The 25,520-nt window shown below is 41.8% G+C and overlaps 1 protein-coding gene across 2 annotated transcripts; it reads left to right on the forward strand.

Annotated features, from left to right (window-relative positions):
- Positions 1-304: 304 nt before the first annotated feature.
- On the forward strand, positions 305-19,681 carry HDAC11 (histone deacetylase 11). 2 transcript variants are annotated; one of them, XM_036391146.2, is made up of 10 exons: positions 305-365; positions 1,756-1,904; positions 3,955-4,055; positions 7,834-7,950; positions 9,968-10,010; positions 10,159-10,235; positions 11,460-11,522; positions 13,375-13,471; positions 16,187-16,365; positions 19,246-19,681. In XM_036391146.2, coding segments are annotated over exons 1-10 (1,071 nt in total). In that variant the 5' UTR covers positions 305-363; the 3' UTR covers positions 19,489-19,681. The 2 variants fall into 2 exon arrangements, with proteins under 2 accessions (XP_036247039.1, XP_036247040.1); XM_036391147.2 differs by lacking the exon at positions 305-365 and adding an exon at positions 963-1,158.
- Positions 19,682-25,520: the final 5,839 nt, after the last annotated feature.

Genomic DNA, 25,520 nt, shown 5'->3' on the forward strand with positions numbered 1-25,520 from the left:
TAGGACTTATTGGTACGAACTGTTAATTTTATTGTACAGCGAGGATCCTGTCTTCCCATCCAAAGACACCGTTAGTGTGGAATCGCCTTGAAGCCCTTGACGCTGCGTTTATGTAATCCCCCAACATCAGACCAGCGTTTTGTCCTGCGACCTCCCAGTTCCCTTGACAAGGGCTCTCTGGGGCTGTATTACACCGCCCATGGCGCACAGCCCGTCCATCCCAGGTACAAGCCGGTGTCAGCGCACTTCGGCACGGCCGGGCCCGCGGGCACGCTACCGGCCCCGCCCGCGCTGCCGTGCGCCCGCCCCGCGCCGGGCGGAGCCGGGGCCGGCCCTTCCCTGCGCGGCCCGGCGGAGGCGGGGATGTGAGTACGGGCACGGGGGACGGCAGCGGGGCACGGGGACCGGGACCGGGGACAGCGGCGGGAGGGCCCGGCCTGCACTGTCCGGCCTGGGGGCCGCGGAGCCGCAGGGCCGGTCTGGGACTGCGACAGCGCCCGGAGCCCCCGCGGGCCCGGCCTGACACGGCCCGGCCCAGCCCCGCCCCGCCCCGGCGGGAGGAGTCCCGCTGGGAACGAGGTGTCCTTTCCTTCTGGGAATGGGGAGCCTTGCTGGGAACGGGGTGTTCCGCCGCCAGCACGCCGGGCTCCGCAGAAATGCCCCTGTTCGCAGCCCCCATGGGGCCGAGGCTCCAGGCCCCGCTGTCGGAGCCGGGGCTGTCCCAGCCCGCCTCGTACCGCGGGGAGGCCGAGGGAAGGGCTGGGCAGCCCTGGCTCCCAGCGTAGGCGGTGTGTAGGCACCGGGCTGCGGGTTCTGGGGAGAAGCCTCCATTGTCCTCGTGTTTCCTTTGGTTTGCTTCTCTCAGGGTTTTGAAAGGGTATTTTTGAGCATGTTCAGGCTGGAAATAAGGGTGTTTCTGTTTGTATTGTTCACCTGACAAAAGACCCTTGTGTCTTGCACAGTATGTTGCATAGCCTTTTCCAGACTTTACATTTCGGGGAGCAGGAGAGGTCTCGGCATGACTCAGTGAGGTGGCGTTTGGGGCACAGAAGGCAACCAGCAGGTGGTGGAATAGGCTAAGTGTGAACACAGAATCCCATCTCAGCCTTGGTTTGACCTGCTGACCCACGTGTGCACACAGGCGTCCACAAACAATTGGTGTGTGTCTTTGTAAACACAGAGCATTTAATAAACATTGCTGGGTTTGTGAGTGGCTTGTGAAGGAGGGCTGTGAGCTGGCTCTGCTGTGTTTCCTGATGATGGGAAAATACAATGATTTGGAGGGGGAGGCTAAGGCAAGTATTGGTTAAGGGTTACAGGTGTGACATCTGGAGTTAAGAGCATGTCCCTGGTTCTTTGCTCTGCAAATAAAAACCTAAGGCTTACTAGTTTGCTCAGATGGTCACAAAATAGTCTGTTGCTTTCTAGGAAAGGAGCATAGAAATCTTTCCAAGCTTCTGTTGTTAGAAGTGTCATGGTTTGTGTTTTGATACAGAATTTAAAATAGGAGTCTAGTCATGCAGGTAATGAAGGTTATGTTGTCTGCAAACTGGGTGCACCTTTGAAGGTAGAGGTGCTGATCGACACGCCTGGAAAGACAAGGGGAGAGAACCAAATGTTTCAATTTTTCTGTTGGAAATAACCATGTTTAAGAATTGTAAAGTTGGTATTAGGACTAATTTGTAATTTGGGCCTCCAGTGTAAAAGTGGTCAGTGTGTTTTGAAGTGGTGACTGGTGTGTGTTTGCTTGCCAAGGCCTCACAGGACAGAGCTGTACGAGGACCCCCCTCTGGGATGCTGGCCCATTGTGTACTCCCCCGACTACAACATCACCTTCATGGGACTGGAGAAGCTGCACCCCTTTGATGCAGGGAAATGGGGGAAAATCATCAATTTCTTGAAAGGTAAAAACATAACAGAAGGTGCCTCTTAAACCAACATTTGCACAAAACCTAAAGAAAATTACATGGTTAGTACAGGCTTGTGTTGGGCTTACCAGACCTGAATTGCAGTGTGCAAGGCTTCCTATAGCCTTGTGCTTCCCTGCCTTTACACCTGGTGCAGCAGGAGCTGGGGCATTCCTGTGGCTGGTGAAACACAAAGTGGTAATGATGGTTTGCTGTAGTTACTCAGCCTGGACTGCACACAGGGCTCCTCAGGCTGAGGGAGAAGTGCAGCTGTAGCACTTTAGTCCATTCTTTAGCAGCCTCATCCTATTGCTCTGATGATGTTTGGAAAGAGCTTTGAGGCCCCTCTAGTACAGGCAGAGCTTCTTATGATGCTTGTAATTGTTGCTGTTTAAACCATTTGTGGGATACAGGTAGAAATGCTTTAAGGGGATGCAAATGTAAGAACCAGGGGCAGGATCAGAGCCTGTGAAATCTTGACATTTCTTCATTTAAAGTACAAACTTGCTCATCAGGAGTAAAAACCAAAAACAACAACAACAACAAAAAAAGGCTTTTTCTCTTGCCAACTCAAAGGCTGTTGGCTGTCCCAAAGCTAGGCCTCTTCTCTTTATGTGGTCCTAATGACTCCTTCAGCTGATGATCCTTGGCAGTTCAGGATTGTCCTTCCCACTGCAGGCTGACTTGTATCCTTTTAACTGAAGTCAAACAATTTTAACACTCTAATAAACTTACTAGATGAGTTTTGGCTTTTTTCTCTACCAACCTTAAATAATTTAGTGTTGAGTTCCACAAGAGTTCTCTTAGTTAATCAGAACTTCTGCCTTTCTGTTTCTTCTGTGTAAAGCCTTTTCCTCCAGCTCTTTTTCTGTGACATGCCTATTCTCAAATGTCCCAGGCTTTCACAGAAAATTAGTTTTCCCAATTGTTTTACTGTCTGTTGAAAGGAGGAAGAAGGCCCAGGATGCACCAGAGCCCTTAGTTTGCTGTAGCTGTGTAGCAATTCCTGGCAACAGCTGACCACCTCCCCTGTGCCTTATCACTGAGCAGATCAGCAGTGAGCATCTTTCCTGAGCCCCTTCCTCCTGGAGGAGGAAGCTGGCAGCAGTTTGGCTCCGTTTGACACCAGTGCATGAATGAATTGTTCCTCCAGCCTCAGTCAGGAGAAACAGAAGCTTGCCAAAACAAATGTTGTCGCAGGTGCTGTTCTTGTATAACACTTCAGAGCAAAATCTCTCGCTTTTTGGAGTTGTTTTTTTCTCCTCCAAGTATAAAATTAAAGAAGAGGTACAGTCTTGGGAGGCTACAGCTGTGCAGCAATTAAATATCAAAATTTGCCTGGGAAGATCGGCAGGATTCCTTATAATTGTTGTTTGTAGTGATCATATGCACTCATTCTGAATTCTTGGAGTAACTTACTCTTATAAAACAAAGTTTTAAAAGTTTTAAAATAATCTTTTGGTCTCTAAGGGAAAGAATATCTGCTCTTTGTTTTTTCTTGGAATTAGATTGAGGGGGGGTGATATAAATATCCTAATTAAGCTTGTTTGCTTTCATGAACATCCAAGCCATTACTTTGTTTTGAATTTTGATTTATTACTTTATTCTTCTGTGATTTTGGGGATTAAATCCTAGTATAAACTGTGGGATTTCTTAAAGCATGTTAAAATAATGGTGGCTATTTGATGGTACCAGGACCAAGATTCCCCCAGTACACCAAGCCCTAAACTGTGAGGAGTTGTGTGATTCCAGTGTGTGTTCGTCCTCTGTCATTACCTGTCTGTCCTTTCTGTTCAACCCCCCATGATCTTAGCACACTCTGAAAACTTCCTGTACACAATATTTCTCAAACACACACTACCTGAACAGCTTGCATGTGACAGAGGGGGTGTATTTGGAAAACTTGCAAACTCTGAGCAACCTAAAGTCATTCCAGCAATAAACAGAGGAAGTTACCACACCAAGGTCAGAGCAGAGTGTTTGGAGGGGGTCATGGGGAGCTAAGCAGTGCTGTACAATGCCAATTTTTATTTCTCTCCTGTTGCAGAAGAAAAACTAATTGCAGATGACTTGATTGTGCAGGCACGGGAGGCGACTGATGAAGATCTCTTGGTTGTTCACACCAGGCGCTACCTTAATAAATTAAAGGTGCTGTACCTGCTCATGTTTTTCCAGCAAACTGTCCAGAGTGAGTGTCAAAGGCAGGGAATGTCTTGTACAGTTGTTTTAAATCAGCCTTACAGGTATAGAATGGTATCTGTGAGTCACCATGATTACATTGTTACTGAGATTACTGAAGGAAAACCACAGAAATATTGGGCAGTTCACACTACAGAGGCGTAAGTGAGGGGAAGGAGAGTCTACCATATGAAATAGGTGATCTGGAAAGATATTTCAGGGAAATTAAACATAGGCACAATTAGAATGTCTGAGATGTCAGTAATATTCTCGTCAGTTCCAGGGTTTTAGTGTTGAGCAGTGTAAGTTTTGTTGTACTCTGATAAAATACGGTTCTGCAATTGAAAATACAATAGAAAGCACTAACATGAGGGTACTTTGTTGGATGTTTTCTAATGCAGGGATTGCTTTATGGGGTTTGGGGTTATGTAATCTTGACAGAGCATGTGTGTAGGGGTTCTGTGGTCAGTCTGTTCGGGGGAAGCACTCATTTAATAGTCAGACACTGTGTGTATCAGTGGAATATGGAGAGAGTTGAAAGATCAACGTAAGGGCATAACTAAGCACATTATCTGTTGTGAAGGTTTCCAGAGCCAGCTCACACAGGACCACAGGGGGGATGAAGAACATTCCCTGTATATTTCTAAAGGAAACATGAGTTTGTTTAACTTCAGTGTAACTCTAAAGCATAAACATGTGAGATTTCTGGTTCTGAATCTTCCCAGTCATCTGTGGGTGGAATTGGGTAATAGATAAGTGCAGGTGACATTACTTTTACTTGGCAACTCTGCTTGGAGGGCAGAAAAGGGATTTGTAAGAAAAAAGAAATCTTCCATTTCATAATTCAAAAGAAGTTATTTTGAGTCACCCATGCCCTTCCACAGTGGAAGAGTCCTCAGATTGCTATTTCTGGAATGTTTTATTTTTCTGTATAAATGATCTGTTATTTGTGTGAACTTTTTCACTCTTAACTGCTTTCCTGAGTTCTCTTATGCTTCTTCATTCTGTGCTATGAAGTTACATGCAATTTCATGCATCATTAGATTTGATATTATTGCAGTTATTCTGGATATTGAACTTTTAATTCCATAGAACCACCCACCTCTTTTTCCTGAATCACTTCTTTGAAGCAGGGTTTAATGTGCATAGCTCAGATTGGAATGCCATAATAATATTTTTAGTACCTATGGGATGGTTTCACTTGTAGAACTTGGGTCTTGTGGCCAAAACCAGCACTGTTGTGTGTGTCCAGATAGGATTAACTGGGTGTCTCCTCTCCCCCTATTCTTGAGAGAATATTTCCTGCAAGTGTAGGAACTGGAAGGTGTTGTAGTGGTTGCACCAGCAGATTCCTGCCAAGTAGCAAAGATAAAAGTGCTTAGTTGCAAAAGCAAAATAATGTCCTAGACATGAAAAAGCCCTGTGAAAGCTCTTTATTGCCTCATCCAAAGTCTACTGTGCTATTTTTCTTTTAAATCCAGACAAATAGGTATAAATGGTATAGTTTTACATTAAATTAGCTGGAAAGACCACAAAGTTGCTTTTCTTTTTCAGAATGCCCAAGTCTCCTAAAATAATGGATCACTTGAGTGTTCATTTAAAATCTGAACATGAATTTGCTAGGAAATTGCCTACACTTGCAAGAATAGGTGATGATTGGTGTCTTAGCAGCAGCTGAAAGGCCAGCTGAGCATTGGCAGAAGAGAACCAAAAAGGAAATTAGGTCTGTGTTAGCAGGAAGGGTCTCCCTGTTTCCCTGCCGAGTCCTCACAACAAAGTCTGGCCTTTTGAATTGAGGCAATTCCCCCTCAGTTATTCCTCTGAAGAATTTAGATCTCCAAGGTAATGACTGGACTGTGGGGAGTTTGCTTGCAGTACTTTTCCACTTGCTGTCTTCTTCTAGTGTTATGCAAAATAATGAATTTCTTGCATGTCAGCATTCTGACCTTTGGGAAGGAGGTAGGCAATGAGGTTAGAGCCAGTTTCTGACTGTGCTTTTCCCTTTTTTTCATGAGAAGTTCTATGGTAACAAACGTGAGCAAACACTGAAATGCAAATGCTGAGGATAAAGCTGGTCTGGGAATTTGTTGTGGTGAATGCTGGAAAACAAAACCAGCACACTGAAGAAAAAAGCATAAAACATTCCACAGATTTTCAGTTACTAAGTGGAGAAGCGTTTTCCTTCACCTGTAGCTGCCTTCTTGAACCCCCAGACTTTGCTCCCAGTTGGTGACTGCCCCCCTGTGCTGGGAATTACGAATCCCAGTTCAGGCCCAGGTGTGGGCACTGAGTGGCAGCAGGAATGGCCCCAGCTGTGAGCAGCGAGCCTGGGAGCCAAAACTCCCACCACACCTGGACTTCTCACCTCCACCTAAAAACCTGCAGCTGCATAATTGCTGGTTTGAGTCATGGTTGCTCCCACTTCTCTCTGTTGACATTAATCTTACTTTAAACTTTGTTAAAACTTTCTGTGTGATTATCGTTCACATTTGAGGTACAATTTATTTTTTATCCAAATGTGACCTTTTCATTTCCATTTTAGAACAACAGGATTGAGTATAGTTTTTAATAATGTGTTTGTTCAAAAGCTAAAATGTCTTGCAAAGGGGCTTTATCAAGATTGACTGTACTAAAAAATAATTAAAGCACCTTGTGATGGACAGTTGATAAGATGGTAACAGAATAATGTCTTGCAAATACAAAAGTAGAGAGATTTTGAAATTAGCTGTTGGTAAAATATAGTTAGGACTTAGGCACTGCATGAACAATGCCACCCCTTCACCCACCCAGTAGTACCTGGTAATTGAAATGTTGCTAACTGGAAAGTTATTTTGAGCATGAGAGGACCCTGAGATGGGGATGTGATTGCCTTTGGTTCAGATTGCCCACCTGTGCATGCTGCCAGCTGTGAGGAGCTCAGGAATGGGGCAGCCAGTGCCCTCAGTCTCCTTACAGTTCCTAATGCTGCAGAAAATAGGATCTGTTCAGACTCTTTGTACATGGTGGCAAGTCCTAATCCTCAGTCCCTCAGTATGTCAGTACTGGTTGGACAGGTATATTCTTGCTTGTGACTTAGGCTTTGAAATATATTTAGCAGTGTTATCACTAGTAGCAGTGTTAGTGGAAGTTCTTTGAAGTAATCAATGTGTTTGCAAAAAAAAAAAGCATTTGCATATTGCAAATATTTTGTGTTCTAACCTTGAAGACTTTTGAACAAATTGTTTCCTTGAAACATTTTCCAGAAGTGTTTAATATGCTAAATAAATTTTAATCAGTTCTCTATGCTAAAGTTTGTACTGTGTGTTCACTAAGTGTTTGAACTTCTTAGTTCAGTTGTCTGTTTGTTTGTGTTTGCTTTCTCCTTGGTATATCCTTTTGATTCCACACAGGAATGGATATTTTAGGTTTGAACAATATATCAAGTGTAGCCGAAGGGCATTTTACAATTCTTCCTCCCAATTTGAAGGATATTATATTTTCTGAAATACTGCCTTCCTGAAAAATTGCTGATTTGATACATTTTGATACTAAAATCTGGAAAGTGATGATTCTCATAGTTAAAAACTTGAGGATGAACCTATTTAGAGGTCACTAATAAGAACTTGTGTGGTCACTTCCATCTAAAAATAGTAAAACTTTTCCTAAGGACCTGTGAGCACCTTTTCAATAAATAACAACTAATGAGAGAGCTGAGTGTCATCATCCAACCACAATACATTAATTGGAACTCTCTTTTTCCCCTTTGCAGTGGTCATTTGTTGTGGCTACAATCACAGAAATTCCACCAGTTGCCTTTCTTCCCAATTTCATTGTTCAGAGAAAAGTTCTGAAACCTCTACGAACCCAGACAGGAGGAACAATAATGGTAAAGAGCTCTTGATGCACTTTTATCATGTTTAAATTTGTTCATCAAACACTGTAAACGTGGGAGTTGTGGTGATTCTGTAACTGAGATTGTCAGCCTTGGACAGTGCTGCTGTGCCAGATACAGGAACAGGGTTTATTGCAGCTCCCAGATGTCCAAGGTGAGTTAGGCTGGGAAATACAAAAGTTAAACCAACTTTTTTATAGGACTATTTAAGGATTTGAATTCTGAAAGAACCTGCTGGGCTCTGGATAAATCTTCTGATGTATGGGATTATGGTTATAGGCCAGGTAACAAAAGTGCTGCCTCCTCCAGAAGGCATGAACTGGCAAAAGCAGAGATGGGGAGGAGGAGGGAGAAAGAATTCCATGTAGTTCAAGGTGCTTAAAAATATTTGGTTGTCACTCAGAGCAGGTCCTGCTGAGCAGGGACCTGCAGAGTTTCCTGTCATTACAGCCATGCTGTCACTGCAAGATTGTCACAGGAATGAAGGCAGTGGTCTGAGAGAGGAGCTTGGGAAGAGTTTAGAGCTTCCTGATGCTTTGCCTTGGATATTCTTGACAAGAGCTCAGTGTGTGTGAAGCCTCTTTTTGCTTGGTTCCAGCTAGGCAGTACTTTGCTCTGCTTTGCTTATGTTTTTCACTGTGCTTGTGCTATCTTTAACTCCCAGGTGTGTGTTCACCAGTTAGAAAAGTGCTCAGGTAGAGGAGGCACCTACCAGTGGTCTGGTTTTTCTCATGGCCTCTGAAACACAGATGCCACTCCTGGGCACTTTGGGATTCATCTTGAGGCCATGTGCTGTTATTTTTACCTTTTTTCTTTTTTTTTTTTCATTATGGGGAAATAGGAATGTACTTTAAATGCAATTTTTATTCATCAGACAATAAAATTTGTATGGTACAAATCAGAAGTGCAATTTTCTGCTATTCCTGATAGGACTGTTTATTACAAAAATTCCTGTTGAGTTTCTCTACTTTTTAATGATATTTTAGCAATATGGGAAGATTGGGTTTTGGTGAGGAATCCCTAGGAAGTGTGATAAATTGCAGATAATGTGTTCTCCCTGGGACTTAATGGGTTTTATAGTTCAGAAACTGCAATCTTCCCCCAAGATCTAATTTGTGTAAGTTGACATGATCATAGCAGGATCATGTTTACCATGCCAGTAGTTGTCCTAGTACTGAATTAAAACCGCTCAAATGTAAATATTGGTTATAAAGATTTCATAACTGTCCAAACTTCATTTTGGATATGATGTGTAATTTTTTCTTTCCATGATTACAGACAAAAAATAATCAATTTTTAAATGTTTTCTCTCCCTGTTTTTTCTTTTGCTTGTAACTAGGAATATCTTAAAGTAATATTACTTTTAACAGACCAGTTAAGCAATGCTGCACTTAAATGCTTGTATGGCTTTTTCTGGCCAAACTAATCAGGATTTTCAGTTAAAATTCCATCATTTAAGCCTTGTGTATCTCTTTTCTGTCAATACTTTCCCCTCCCTGAATGTCACTTGAGTTCAAAGGAGAGATACAGGCACGGTTTTCTTGTACTGGATGGGAAAAGAGCAATAAGAATCTATACCCTGCATGTTCTGTCCTATAAGAAGTAGAAGTAGTACCAGGACACTTCACACTGGAGCACTTGTCTGGTCCCATCCCCAGCTGGAACTATGGTTTTCTATGTCTGTGTTCCAGGATTTTGAGCTTACATTCCTCTATCACTGCATGAACAGGAAGAACATCAGGAGCTTCTTTGTCATATTTTACTTTTCCCAGCACTGCACTTTCCCTTTTCCAGTTGCCAGAGGAGGAAACACAGATGAATAGCAAATACTCTTTCAGCTCCTGATGCTGAGGGTATTTTTGTTAAGGGTTGTACTCGGGGATCTGGTTTAGTGGCAAAAGATCTGAAAATTCCAAGGGCCTGTTGGAATGCCAGGAGTGATTTGGGGTGGAAGCAGAAATTAACTGTTGCCTCATTTGTTTATGGAATTCCAACTGTATTTTTTTTTAAGGCAGGAAAGCTTGCTGTGGATAGAGGCTGGGCCATCAACGTGGGTGAGTACAAATTCGGTGATACCCTGAAGAGTGTATTAAGAGCATCTGAATGTTTTCATTTACATCTCTTTGCAAAGCTCATCAATGTTTTTAGTATCTGGCTTTTGTTTAGTTTGTAGCTTTTCATCCCTTCAACTTTTCTGTTCAGGGGGTGGTTTCCATCACTGCTCCAGTGACAAAGGGGGAGGATTTTGTGCATATGCTGACATCACGCTGGCCATCAAGGTAAGAACTGCTCTTAAACCACTGCCTTGTGCTGTTTCTGCAAATGGAGGAGAAATCCTTGTGAATTCCTAAGAACTAATTTACATCTTAATAGGAGAAAATGAAGCTATTTCCAGATGGGCAGAAATGGGGATATGGAGAGTTGCAAAGTGGAAGGGAAGAGTTTCAGGGGTCAGAATTATCAATGTAAATAGGCATCACTGTAATTGCATTGATAATGTTGTCTTGCAAAAACCACTCCAAATCAAACCAGATGGATTTCTAATATCCTCAGTGATAATTCTCCTGGCCTTGCAGGTGAACCTGAGCATTCCACATTGATTTCAGTGGTGACGGTCAAGACAAATGCAGAGACAAAAATCCCCTTTCTGAATCACACTGCACTGTACGGGGCTCAGACTGGTTCAGATTCATGAATAAAAATGTGAATGACTCCAAAATAGTCACCAAATGGGAATGAATGCATTTGGTATTTAGCTGTTGAATGACTGAAGTAAGAGCCTTCTGCAATTAGGGCTTATTTTTATCAAATGAGCTATGGTATATTTGTATACTAGAATATTTATAAAGTATCAGTAATAATCAAACACTAAAGAGCTCTAATGATTGCAGCACCCCATGTGACATAACATCCTAATTTCTGTACATGGCAATTTGCAGAAAAGTCATCCATAGTGTTTTTTTTCACCTACCATTAAAACACAGATTGAGAAATTATAGTGGGTGACAGTTTGTACAAAATCTTTGGGTTTTACTATGTCTATATTAAAGATGGTAACTTAGCAGCAAAGTTAAGACTCAAAGAAGTAAAAGCCATTTTTTTCTTCCCAGACAGAATAAGAAATTAATTCTGTCACTAAAAGTGGCTCTAAGGCACACAGTCCTTACAGCAGCTTTTCCTAAACACTGAATTTTAGGCTGTTGCAGTTGGATGCTGTCACCATCAGCTCTGTGATCCCTCAGTGGGCCTGGCCTCCTCCTTTTATCTGGTGGAAATGTATAGGGTTTTCATTTTAACAAAAATTACCTTTTAAGTCTAATAATGAGATGTTTACATTAAATGTGTGAGAATCATGCCTCAATTTATTTGGTGACTGAAACAAATAGATGTGCCCAACATTCAAATTCCAACAGTCATGCACTGTGCAATCTTAGAGCTTCCAGTTCAATCTGTCGCCTAACTTCATAAATTTTTCCATGTTTTTTTCTTGCTTATATATCCAGTTCTTATTTGAGAGAGTACAAGGAGTGTCTAGAGCCACAATTATTGATCTGGATGCCCATCAGGTGAGTAGTTTACCTGTATTCGGTGCTGTGGATGTTTTGCTTAAAATAAAAGTGTGTGATAAATACATTTTTTTAATACAAACATAAAATCACAGAATACAAAGTTAATCAGAGATAATGAAAAACTGTGAAGAGTTGATTCTTCAGTTATTTTATGCCCCAAAAGGCTCTTATGCCATTTTAATAAAATTAACCTGAGTTGCAGCTCCATCATGTGGCTGCATGAAAAACCTTGCTGCGTTGCACTCCTGTGAGAAACAAGGATCTCTCCAGACACAATCCCAGCTGGTTCCAAATGCCTGGTCACTGCAGCAGCCTCTGCAGGGGAGGGATTTGACCTTCAGTGGTTTAATTTTAAGCCTAGCTTCAAGCTAATGAAGTAAAGGATCCGTCCCTCTTCACCTGGTGGAGTGATTTACTGTGGTACTGAGATCAAATCTCAGCTTTGGTGGGATTTGCAAAATAAATCCCAAGGGGCCAGAGATGGTATTTTTAGAAAGGCAGTTAATGCACCAAAGTGATGTCCAACCTGAGGCATTTCAGGTGATTTATTATGTCTAAAGAAACCATTTTTACACAGTTCTGTGGCACTGAGGAAGCCTAATGGCTGCAAGTTTTTAATCTTGTCTCATTTCTCTTATGTGTCCTAAAATCGCCATGATAACAGGACACAGATGGTGCAGCAGAAAGATGTTTGGTGTTCATGGTTCTCTTCAGCCTCTCTGCCAGGCTGTGGATTTGTTTTGTGCTATGTGGGGGTGGTTTGGTTTTGAAAAACTCTTGAAATGTATTTTGGTTTTCAGATGTGCTGGTAGTCTCAGTGTGCACATTAAAACACCTGTTGTTTCCTTTCTTTGGGGAATGAGAGGTATCTGAAGTAGCTCAGCAGATCCTGTTTAAGGATGCAGATACTCTCATCTTGTGACTGTTCCAATTCTTAGTGCAGTGCTGAGTTTCACCTCTCATAAGGAAATGGTTCCCCCATATTCCTAGGCTTTCATATTCCTAGGCTTGTGTGCATGAACTGTTCATTTGTGGACCAAAGATGCTGAAGAAATAAATAGAGTTGCCATTTGTCAGCATGAGAACTGAATTACAGCAGCTGTATCTATGGAAATGTCTGTTTCTGTGCTTTAAGTGAAATTCTAGGGAGATGGGCTGTGGTCCTTTATAATACACTGATTTAAATAAAATTATCTTAGGGATTGCTGTGGTAAAATGATTTATATATTAGTGAAAATAAGTGAGAGCCAAAAGAATAGTATTTAAATTCAGAAATGGGGAGGGGGGACTATTCCAAACCTGAGTTTTCTCTCGAGCATCCCTCTTCACACACAGTACAGTACTGTTGGGTTGTTATTGTTTGTAATTTTTCCAGGGAATGCTTACCTCACCAAGGCTTGAGTTATCAGGAGAGCTGTAGTCTGCTTTATTTATTCATTAATTCTTACATAAGAATACTCAGTATTCCTGCAGCAGTTGAAAGTGACTTTTTCTTGCACATTTGGAAGATGACAGATCTGTTTGGTGGTCACAGTTGCTTTTGTTATGCTCTTGAGGACAATTAGCTTCTGATTTTTGCTTATTTTTCTTACATGTGTAATGAGATCCATGCAAATTACCTTCAGAGAGACAAGGATTTTATTTGTGGTAATACCTGCAGTCTTCAGACTGATCCCATCAAGCCCCCCCAAAACTGCACACCTCAAAATAATCTCCAGGACTATAAATAAGAGAATGACACAGGAGTTATGAATATTAGAACCTCTGTAGTGTTAATAACTCTAGAATTCACAGTGTATTTAATTCTGTGTTGCCATGCTAGGAATAGCTAACTGTAAATTTCCTGCAGGGAAATGGCCATGAGAGAGACTTTATGGATGATCCTCGGGTTTATATTATGGATGCATACAATAGATATATTTACCCAGGGGATGGTTTTGCTAAACGTGAGTATAACTGAAATTCATCTTCCCAAATGTTCCAGACCTACTGTGTTGTTACCTAACTTCTTTATTTACTGCGAAGCTTCCTTGCAACACTGTTACCTAGATTTCTTTTTTTATTATTATTATTTTTAATTTCACATCATTTTCACTGCTCACTGTGATGTATCATAATAGTGTTCTGCTGTAGTGTTTTCCCTCACTTCAGGAATGACATTTTGGAGTGCAGGGTGTGGGGAGGTGTCAGTGGATGTTACTGGCAATCCATTCCAGAGCTTGGAGCAGCAAGCTGAATAATCCTTTCATTTGAAGAGAGTTGTTAGAACTTCATCTTTCCCTTATATTACATTTATGAGAGGATTAGCTGATAGTGAGTAAAAAGGTTTCATGTTCTTTTGAGAGTGAAGTTATAACATATTCAGGTGTTGCCTTGCCAGTAGAATTTGTTAGATAAGCACGAAGGAAACAATCTGCATCTGAACATGGCACAAGGTGGGAAGCAAAGCAAGTCCTGGAACAGAACCATAGAATTTAAAGCTGGAAAGTTCTTTTGAGGTTGAGTCCAACCATTCCTCCAGCACTGCCGCCCGTGACCAGTGTCCCTAAATGCCACATCCATGCTGTTAATATGGGGACTTCCCCCTTCCCTGTCATCCCCACGTTAAGAGCTGGTGCTTGATTTGGTTTAGTTGTGGTTTGTTTATCCCTGCTGTGTTGTGTCTGTTGTGTCTTGTGGTCTGCCACAATTAATTACTGGGGCTTTGATAACGGTTAAATTGGAATGCAAAAGCCCCATGTTTATTTGGTCTTTGATTCTGTTACACTGTCATTTACTACAAGCTCAATTTGTTCACTGAGTCAGGGGTTGCTGGGGGAGTTGTTCTGCTGTTGGATTCCTTCAGTGATGCTGTTGTTCTGAAAAACCTACTTCATTTGGATTCTTGACAAGAGTTAGGTGCAGTGCATTTCACTGTGTCTTTTGACTAGTAAAGATACTAAGAATTGTACTACTTCAAGGTTTTAAACTAAAACGTTACCATTTAAAGCACACCATGTCTGGAGGCAGACAAATGGCAAGCAAATATGGGGGGGTTTTCCCCCAAGAAAAGCATCCTTTTATTCATGTATCACATGGCAGCATTTGAACAGATGGATTAAGACCAAAACAGAGTCAGTCCTTGTTAGCAAGTCAGAAGCACTGAGCTGCAGTACCACACTGAATTCCAGCATTCCTTTTCTGCAGATGAAGGATGAGGTGCACAGGGCTGGGCCAGAGCCAGTGAATATGTAGCTCCTTACACTTTGCATAAGAATGTCTAAATAGGATTTTTGTGGCCAGGTCCCTTAAACCCTTTCCAATAGGTGACCAGGCAGAGATGGGATCACAGAGGGAATCTCCTTGCAGAGGGGCAGAGGCTTGAACATGAGATTTTGAATCCTTAGGGTAAACTCCAGTTGATCACGGTCTCCTTGCACTTCCTGCCTGTTTCTTCCAGGTTTTATTGCAGGAACCTCTTCAACACATTTTTTGCCCCATGGGCTTCAGTAGGGAGGGGAGAAAAGGGAGCAGCTCAGCTTGCCAATGTTAAGGCACAAGCAAATTGAGTCCCTGGCAAAGCACTGTGGAATTACAGAGGCTTAGGAGGAGAAGGAGGGATGAGGAATAGCACTGGTTCACTGAAGAGTAAGCAGGAAAGGCTGAAACTCTGAGAAACCATAAAGAAGCAAAAATCTTTGAAACTAATGTTGATGCAATATAAAATAAGAGGATGAAAAAGAAAAGCTTCACTGATGCTGAACAAAAACGAAAAGCAGAACAAAAGGCAGCAATCACAAGAGGAGTTGTCATTCTGTGTTGAGGACATTCTTGCACACTTGGTGGGGGCTGAATCCATATTTAAGATGTGAGACTCCACATCATTTAGTGTGAGGAAGAAGTCATGCCTTGGAACAGCTCTGGCATGGCTTTGATTAATTCAGTCACACATCCCTCCATAAAAACACCCAAAATTCAGCTGCATAACCTTGGGTTTCTTTCCTTTACCTTCTCAGCCTTCATTTTCTACTTCTATTGCTTTATTAGAAGCATTAGAAATAATTTGATTTGAATTAAGAATTGACATTTGCTCTTCTGGTAGGATTACAGGGTAAGAACATTAAATTGAAAATGCTTGGGGCAAAGCTGAATCTTGTTATACATTCATAAAGCAGTTCACATAAATTCATGATCCCTTGCTGTGAAGTTTTGAGTGTTGTGATAAAAATAAAACATCTTCATAATTTCTCAGTGATATTTATCTTGTTTTTCCCCCAGCTGTTTCCTCTGCAATAGCAGTTCAGTGTTTTCTTTGCCTTACGCCTTATTTAAGTTACTTTTAAGTTAATAATTTTCTTTGTGATTTCTCTGCTGATTGGTAACTGGACTTGCAGATCAGCTGTTTTTCAATAACATTTTCCATTTGCATCTCAGATTATATTTTTTTGTCCTGCATCTAATTTTCTCTCTTCAATGGAATTTTTTCAAGGTCATTGTGCTTTACATTTGCTGAGAAAACAAGCAGTTGAATAGTTTTCTTTAATTCATGTTTCTGTGAAAATGCAATGTATTGAGAGAGCTTCCAGAAATGTAATTTTTTTTGGCCTGCTTACCTAAATTGTGCATTTTCTTTCAAAGCAATGCTTTGTTTATTGAGCAGTGCTTGCTTTGCTGTCCCTCAGGTGCCATAAAACGCAAGGTGGAACTGGAGTGGGGCACAGAGGACACCGAGTACCTGCAGAAGGTGCAGACCCACGTGGAGGGAGCCCTGAATGAATTCAAGCCTGACATCATTGTTTACAATGCTGGCACTGACATTCTGGATGGGGATCCCCTGGGAGGCCTGGCCATTTCCCCCCAGGTGTGTGAGCCTGCAGCAGCACTGCCCTGTCACAGACACACATCCCCCTTGCCCTTCACCCTTCTCTTCCTTCTTCCCTCTCCTCACTCTGTATATTTTTGTTCTTCTGGTGCCTGTTCCAGTGCCATTCATCTTCTCTCTAAAATACACTGATTGCCAACACCCAAACAGTAACCAGAGAGATACATATATTTTCACACTTCACCTGACTTCTATTTTCCCTGCTTGGTTTGTTCTTTCTTTGGTTCTTTTTTCCCCTTACATGACCCATTTTGCAATGTATTTCTTTTGTCACCTGCCCCCAGTGTGTATCTTACACCTAATTTCTTTTGTAGCACTCCCAGCTGTTTTAACCTATCCTCATGGTTATAACAATTTTGTGCAGCCTGGCTGTGTATTCATAGCAAATGAAGTTACTTTCCTTTTCTTGATTTTTTTCTTCAGATACCATCTTTTTCTTTAGATACCATTTACTTTCCCCAGTTTGCTACCAGACTCAAATTTTGGTTTATTCTGTAAAGTTTCATAGAAGTCTTCACCTTTCTGCTTTTCTTAAAATAAGCAAAAATTTACAGTCCTCTGATTTCCTTCATGGGTTTTTGTGATTCCTTCTCTTGACAGTTCCTCTGTGCTCTCTCTCTCCTGTTTCACATTTAGGTCTCTTTAATGACCACCAGATCAATACAGAAAAGTGCCTGTTTGATCTGTGAGCTCTCAGATTCCCCTCTTTGAGCCACCACTTGGTCTGTTCAGTTTTAATTCTGTTCTGTTCTCTTGCACGAAGGAAGAGCTGAGGGGCTTGGACTTGGCTGGGGCCTTGGAGAGGAGATGGCCTGAGGTGTGAGGTGGGGTTTGGTGAAGCAGAGCCCTCTGGAGAGCAGTGGCAACCAAGGGAAGTGACAGCTCGGTCACAGGGAGATACTTTGGATTTGCCTCTTAAAAAACCCTCAAATTTCTGCACTTTGATTAGGAGCAGTGTTCACTGCCAAGAAAAAGGAGTTGCTGTAGCTTCCTGGGTTCTGTGCAGACACAGGATGTGAGGCTGGGGGAAGAAAGGTGAAGCAGCTTCCCTGGCCACGAGGAGGGGTGAAAGGAATTCTCTGCACACTGGAGGGAGCTCAAGCCTTTACTGTCTGCTCTGAGGGCAGAGTTCTTGTCTCTGGTGTGCAGACTTGAAATCCCAGTGCTGGAAAGGCACCATGCCTGCACAGTCCCTCTCTTCAAAGGTCCTTAGTGCAGGCTCCACTTCTGCTCCTGAAGATGTCATTTGTATTTTAAGTTTCTGCTGCAGTGTTAGTTGTGCCCAGAATGGGGCTCTCAGAGTGCTCTGAGTGATGGTTTCCTGGTTCATGAGGCTGTAAAAAAGCCTGTGGTGCATCAGCTGAGTCCTCTTCCCTTTGTTTGGAAGTGGGAGCTGTGCCAGGCTGTTGTTCTCCACAGAAATGTGGGAATAAGCCCATGTTTTCCCCTCAGCTCCTGCAGACTCCCTGGAGCTGCTGGAGCAGTGAGGCTCCTGAGAGCAGGGGTTGCTTCTAGTTCTGGTGTGGGATAATAGTGATGCATCCTCTGCTGGGTCCCCAGGACCCTGCAGCTCCTTCTGTAATTCTGTTGCTTCCTTTAAGGATCTGTTTCTAATAGAATTCTTCAGTTTCCTTTGTCTTACTGTTCATTTGTTATTCCTGGTTCTTTCCCAGGGCTGTGTCAGACCGTGCAGTGAACAATATTCTTGGATGGTTTTACAAGATACTTTTTTTTTTTGCTACATTTGTGTTTTATTCTTTCCCTTTACCATCTGTTTGTGGTCTAATTAATGGCAGGGTGCTATTTCCTGATGTTCTTCCATTCTTCCTGTAACCAGCCTGGGCAGTGCATGTTCATTTTGAAACACTTCTGCTGCTGCTTCTTGGATTTTTGCATTTGATTGCATTGTGATGCCTTTTCCCTTCACCAGCTTTGCAGTTATTTAAGTTTCGAGCTGTCCATTGTAAGCTGTTGTCAGTTGTGTGTTGCTTTTTTTTTTTTTTTTTTTTTTTTGAGGAGTTCTAATGAATTGCATGTATCTGGAACTCTGCTTTTACAAAAGTAGATTTTTAATTCTGTTCTCACTCATTCCTGAAGTATTTTTGACTCTCATGTGCTTATTTGAAACCCAGAAGACTCACACTCTGCTCTTGCCTGGGTTCAATGACAGTCCACCACCTCTTGGTCAGCAATCTTTGCTATTTTTCAATTCCATACCCTTCTCTTAGTAAGAATACAAAGAATTTTTTTCTTTTCATGGACTTACCATTGCTTACATTCTGCAACTTCCCCTTCAGCCATAGATTCTTGTAGCATTAACCACAGGCTCTTATTGCAAACACTGGGACTTAAGATTCAGCCAGTGATTGTGAATGTGTAAAACTTGATTTGAATTTTGGGCTTTTCTGTAAGATTGTGATATTTTGATCAAGTTACTAAACTTTTGACAGATGGTGCTGTGCAAGTTGAGCACAAACTAAAGCATTGTGAATTCAGAGAGTGTTTCCTAGTCTCAATTCCTCACCTGGGAAATAGATGTAAAATTTGCAATCAGTTTAGGCTTTATGGCCTTTGAGTCGGAATTCTTGTAGGAATTTGTACTAAAAAATTTTATCTACTGTGTCCTCTAAAACAAGCCAAGGATATTTGATTTGCTGGGGGTTTTGGGGGGGGTGTGATTGTTTTTTTTTTAATGATTAGGCATGCAAACCAGCTAACAGGACTGAATTTTTAATTGTTACTGTGAACTGTAAGGCTTAAACACTTAGCAAGCATCCAATACTCTAAATCCATAAACCACAGGTTAGAACTGAAGCAGCTCGTTGCTCTCACTTATTTTTCCCTGTGGTGACCTTGCAGGGCATTGTGAAGAGGGACGAGGTGGTGTTCAGGGCTGCCAGGAGCCGCGGGGTGCCCGTGCTGATGGTGACATCCGGCGGGTACCAGAAGAGGACGGCGCGCATCATCGCCGACTCCATCCTCAACCTGCACAGCCTGGGGCTCCTGGGCAGGCAGCAGCCAGCCTGTGCTCTTGGGAGTCCCAGCCTGGATCAGATGGTCAGAGACTCTGCCAAGGACTTCAGCAACTTGTCACTGCAGTGACAGGTCACTGAATGTTGGTCACAAAACCCAGAGGCAATACAGAGTAACTCTGTCTAACTGCTGAATTTATCTTGAGCTAAGGCAACACATCCTTTTAAACTAATGGAGATATGCACTCAAGGGTACTGTCTTTGTGTCTAATGTTGCTGTAGAAAGCTTAATTTGCTTCTCTGATTAAAGGAGTGTGGGTGTGGGGTGGGGGGGTGGGTCTGTTATGTTGGATGAACTATGCAGTTGGTTTCCAAAGACTGTCCCAGACCTGTTTCAGATGGTGCAGCATGGTCTGAGGTGGGAGGAATATGGACTAAAGCTACTGTTTTGTGGGGTTTTTTAAATAGTGCATTTTATTTATTGCTTTTTAAATTTAAATACTGTTATAAAACGAGTTCTGTGCAGACTTCAGCTGTCAGTTTAACACTAGAGGGAAGTGCAATACTGTAAAAGCCAGGGCAGTTTGTTTATGGCTTTGAAGCCATAGACCGTTAGAAGGAATGTTTGTAAATTCACTTTATTCCTGTTGTTGATAGTGACTTAAATCTTGCTCATAAACACCTTGTGAAATAGAATATGAAACACCTTTGGCTCCATGTGCAAATGAGCCATAAGGGCTCACCATTACCAGTCTGGTGTTCCAGATGAGCTCTGCATGTGACAGGCAGTAGTTCCCATGCACTGTAACTTACAGACAGAGAAACTACAGTCCAGTGAAAGCTGATCTAACAGTTCTCAGCAACCCTGCAAAAAAAACTATGTAGAAATATAGGCTGTCTTATTATTGCCAGCTTGCCATGTATAAAACAGTGAGGAGTAGATTTAAATTATCTTTGCCCAACTAGCGCTGGGTTTTTCACTTGCTCAGAGATCAGTGGTACTTCTAGTTGCAGTCATAGTTGGTAAGCAAATCCTTCATTTTTCTTGTTCATTGAGGAATGCAGTGACATTCCTACATTGAGATAATGTGCTAACTTCATATGGAGCTTTTAGGAGGATTTGGGAACAAAATAATGTATTCAAAGCAAATTCAGGTGCACTACCTGGGAAGTTTGGCTTTGATCAGGTTGGTATATTTTGCATTAGGTACTGTTTGTACCAGTGGGTTGTAAATGTACTACTAAACTGTATATTTTGCAAGAGCTTTTATAACTTTCACTGATTTGTACTACAGGTTTTATGTTGTGTTTAGGTTGGAGCTGTCCTGTGAGGGAGCACCAGGATTTTCCTTGTAGTACAGTTGTTGTGTAAGCTATTTAAGGAATGTTTAATTCTAATTCTAATACTTACCTCATTTAGTGTTTATGTTTAGATCATGGGGTTTGTCCATTGTAGGAATTGCACAACTGCTATAAATACCTGCTTTAAACCAGATCTGACCTATTGCACTAAGCTTGAGTTGCTACACTGGGATTAAAGAGCACTTTTAAAATTCTTACTAGAAGGACCATCAGAGTATGACTAATGTTGAGATTTATTTTTTCTATACTGTCTGACATTACTGAAAGATGTTGTTATTCTTTCATATAATTTTTATAAAATTCTAGATTACATTTCTATGAACTAAACCCCCATCATAGCACCATATGGTCTTTCCCCAAACATTTGCTGTCTGTGTTAACATGTTTCTATAATTTCCCCTCAGTGGAGATTAAAATTATGTTGAACAATGCTGACTGACTTCTTGTCACTTCACATGGATCTTAGCTGTCAAAAAGTTGGACTGGAGTAGTTTATTGAAAAGACAAGAAGATGTATTTTTCATATTTAAAATGTGTCTGAAACTACAGTGAGTCTCAAGGGTGAGAAGTACAAGGTTTGTCAACAGCTTCTCTGAGAGTTCAATGGTGACTCCTTGAAGAGTGGTTGCAAGTTTTGTGTCCAAATACTTTTAAGATGTCATTATAAGGGATTAAAGTCACTTTCTAACTCCCAAGTTCTATTTCATTACCTACCTTGTAAGCCCTAATCCAAGTATTTCAGTATTAGAGGTGTTAACTGGTAACTGAGCTTCTGATAAGGCTGCAGTATCTTTTAGAGGCTTTTTATAAATCAGTGTCTTTTCAGAGAGTTTGCAGTAGAGCCTGCTGGCTCTCAGGCTCACCTGTGAAATTTCTGATAAGCAGCATTGACTGCATTTCAGTGTTCATTGTAAAGTTACAATTGGAAAACACACCACTCCTTCATATTTTCATAAATTTGGTGCCTTAATACAGAAAAGGAGGAACACTGTGCATGGAATTTTATCTTTAAAAGTTCCTGTATTTTGCCAGATATATATATATATATTTATAGATATAGATATGTGGCATTCTGTGCTTTAATTGGGTTCCTCTGCTGCAGTCATCTGTTAGATGAATAAATCAGTGCACAATGCTTTCAAAAGATGCAATTATTAATCATGAGCTGTTTGTAAATGGACTGTAAATATGGCTGGTCATGTAGACTATCACAAAAATTACACAGGAGCTAGAGACATGTCAGGGGCTGAGGAGCTGGAGTCTGACAGCTGGAAAGTGAGTGAACTACCAATAAATAACTCATGGAGGGAGAGAGAGGCCGCAAATCCTAGAAAATTTTTTTTTTGCAAGAGGTTTCCAAAGGAAAATTGGTTTGACCTATATAAAAAGATACACATTTCACCAAACCATTTCAGTGTTAAAAGCCATTTCATCTGTTTACATTTGCTTTGAGTATTTTCTCATGAAGTGCAGAGCTGTGCTGCAGTTCACCAAGATGCACAATCTCTCAGTATTTCTTTACAAACACAAGCAGAAGCAGTGAAACTCTGGGTTCGACTATGTGGGAGTTAAAGAGGAAGCTACCATTGCTGTTGGTATCTGTATGTGTAAATCTCTTTATTCTGTGATGGTTTAACAGGTTTCTCCTGCCACCAAGGATTGGATTAACTCCTTCTCCTTGCAGAGAGAGGTTGGTGAGGAAACTTCTTGAGCTTTTTGCCACCAAAAATCCAGAACCCAGCATTCTCAGGCCAGTTTACTGCTGGAAGTACCTAATGTGCAAGCACAGCACCCAATTTAGAGGGGAATACAGGCTCGTTCCTTCTTCAGGTGTCATGAGCTCGCCTTGTTTTTTACCAGTTCAAGGCAAACAATAGCCTTCATTGTCCTGAAGATAAAATCTGGGAGAGGAATGAGGCTCCTAATGAAGCATGTGATGGTTGAGTTGTCAGCTAATTATCTTTTCCATCTGTTACCTAATAGAATTCTGCAACGCTGGGATTTAAGGTTTGTCAAGTTTTGCTGTCTTTCACTCTAAACCTGGATGTGTCTGCCAAGGCCAACAGTGAAATGAGCATATTGAGATAATAAATCTCCAGTGATGAAGCCTGAGTTATTTATATTGGATAAACAAGGCTGCAAGTAGAATTGGGGTGTCTTTTGGGTTGCTGGAGATGGAAGTGCTTTAAGAGTTGAATACTTTCATATTCAGCTTTAGCTGTGGGAATGTTTGAGCCTGAGACATGAAAGAATGCAGATCTTTAAAAATATGGTATGTGAGAAAAATGTATGATTTAGTGTTTCCATTTCCATAGAGGAAATAGCAATGCTCTGCTTGAATCAAATGATAAATTTCCTTTAAGCTTAGTCATATATGATGATCAGGGAAACAAATTCCCTCTCAACCCCTGTCAAAGAAACTGAGGGCAAAGTTGGGTGTCTTAAAGCCACCTGCTACCTACAGGACATGGTTCCATTAGTCACTAAGAGGAGGATTGCACTTCTCCTCTTCAGAAAGGCTTTTTTAAACAGGCCTAGAATAAGAGATAGAAGTGTTTGGGAAATTCATAAAAAAATTATCAGACTCCGAATTGTGGTCGCTGCACTGTCAGACCAATTGTAAGCATGACTGAGTCTTGGACAAACCCACACCTTTTCCTTCAACAGAGAAGTGAGGGGCAGTATTAACAGTGTTTCTGCTTTTGAGCTGTTTGACACTGTTTGAAATTGCAGAATCCCAGAAGGGTTGGGGTTGGAAGGACCTCAAAGCTCAGTGCCACTCCCTGCCATGGGCTGGGACGCCTTCCACTGTCCCATGGTGCTCCAGGCCCTGCCCAGCCTGGCCTTGAAGTGCATGAGGTTCAGCATGTAATAAATACATCTTTCCAACCTCACATCACACAGAAATGTGGCAGGAAAAGGCCATTTTGGTTCTTCTGTTACCATGAAATGCATCTTGAGCTCTCTGTGTTGCACTAAACATGGAAATATCTGGGAAGAGCCTTTGATAGGACAAGGAGAATAGTGCAGAATCATCCCTGGGTGCAATCAGGCTTGGAATAAATACAGCCAAAGCAATAATTATCACTGTTGCCTTTATATCTCTTAAGTCTGAGGCAAGAATGATCTTTGGGTGCTGCTTGGGGTGTTAAAAGTGTGAGGGAGATGCAAAGGGAATTTGTGGCCAGCGAGCTGCTCCGTGTTGGAGCCTGTGGAGCAGTCAGTGGCTCTGCTCAGGATCACCATGTGCAGCACTGCAAACAGCTGGAGCCCACAGGGAAGAGGGCTGCTGCCAGTGACTGCCAGGAGTCAGCAGGACTGGTTTCAGACAGGTTTCTTTCTGGTTTGTCCAGTTTGATTTTGAATTAGGGAGACTCAGTTATATCGTGTTGAAGCAGATGTTCAATTTCCAGTGACCCACTTAAAACCTGTTCCCACCAAAGTGTTCCCTATTCCTCAGCTCTGTGGGGTGATCTGTGTGCTGAGAGTCAGAAATGTCCTTCTGTGGGCTACGACAGGAGCAGGCAGAAGTTTCTAAGGATCATCCTGTTAGGAATGTGCAGTCCTGGATCAGCATCACCTCATAACAGAGTGCAGGTTTATTGAACAGGTACAGTAATGTTGTGAGAGATGTGGTATTAAAATGGAGTTGTTTAAAATTGTATTGCATTTACAACAGATTAAGTGCTCTGCAATGAACAACCCACAAGTGCTTAGTTTAACAAGCAGTGAGCTACTGTGTAAATCCTTCCGTGAGCCCTTTCTTGGTCCATTTCATTATGAAACATAATTGTGTGGCCAGGCTTGTTTCCAGGAAATCTCCTCTCTGGTCCTGTGGCAATCTCACCATCATCAGGCTCTCCCTGCAGGGAAGAGTGAAAAAACATGGCAGTGGGAAAGATGACCAGGGTTTACAAGCAGCTGATGGGAATTCCAGCTGCTTTGGTGGGGTTGCATAACCTCGGAGTGGGAAATGCAGTGCCCTGAGCCTCTCCGTGGGAATGCTGTCAGATGAAGTGCTGACATTGTGTGCGTGGTCACATTTAAACCCCCCAGTCTGTCCTTGCTGAGTTCCTTGCTTATGCAGAAGGGCCTAGTGGGTTTATACTGTAATTGGAGTAAATATCTCTTGAATTCATGTTGAATTTGGAAGTCTGATGTGGCTCAATTAAAATGTGATTAGGTTTTCTGTCTCCACTGTAGAGGCTGTAAGTGCTCTGGAGAACCATTTAATGTTGAAGGCTGGCCTGCTGCTTTTGGCTGAAATGCAGCTCCAAATAGGCAATGCTCTGAGAAATTCCAGGACTCCCACTAGGTCAAAAAATTTTCTCTCAACCCTAGCATTTAATCAAGTTTCCTAGTAACACGTCTCCATGTATCACAATCCTTATTGCTTGGAAAGCCACCAATTTTGCAATGAGCTGAGAGTTTTTGTTATGTGTATTGGATTACATTCTCTAGGTAGAGAGGTCTGATTAAAACAATTTCCAGCCCTTCTGATTTCAGACAGCATTTGTGTTAGATGCTTCTGTTTTACTGTGTGTTACATGCTTTGGGTGAGATTAATTTAGTTACACTGAGTATTTATCTAGTTTAATTCTATTAATTACAGTATTTTTAATCAACTTTATCTGGGATAGTATGTCCAGGATCCAGTCACTTAAATCTGGGCTGAAGCAAAAATGAGCTGTACTTTTAGAAGTGTACTTGGCATAAATCAAAACATTGTGGACAGGACAGGAGATCCCAAAAATCTCTGAGCTAGTCATGTTGTGGTGACCATGCTGACTGGGACTCAAT

This window comes from Molothrus ater, chromosome 11 (genome assembly GCF_012460135.2).
Source record: "Molothrus ater isolate BHLD 08-10-18 breed brown headed cowbird chromosome 11, BPBGC_Mater_1.1, whole genome shotgun sequence".
Lineage (NCBI taxonomy): Eukaryota > Metazoa > Chordata > Aves > Passeriformes > Icteridae > Molothrus > Molothrus ater.

Bases quoted from the DNA above. Each gene is read 5' to 3' on its own strand.
- HDAC11 (XM_036391146.2), top strand. The intron at 4,056-7,833 runs GTGCTGTACCTG...TCCCCTTTGCAG, and splicing joins GCTACCTTAATAAATTAAAG to TGGTCATTTGTTGTGGCTAC. The intron at 11,523-13,374 runs GTGAGTAGTTTA...AATTTCCTGCAG, and splicing joins TTGATCTGGATGCCCATCAG to GGAAATGGCCATGAGAGAGA.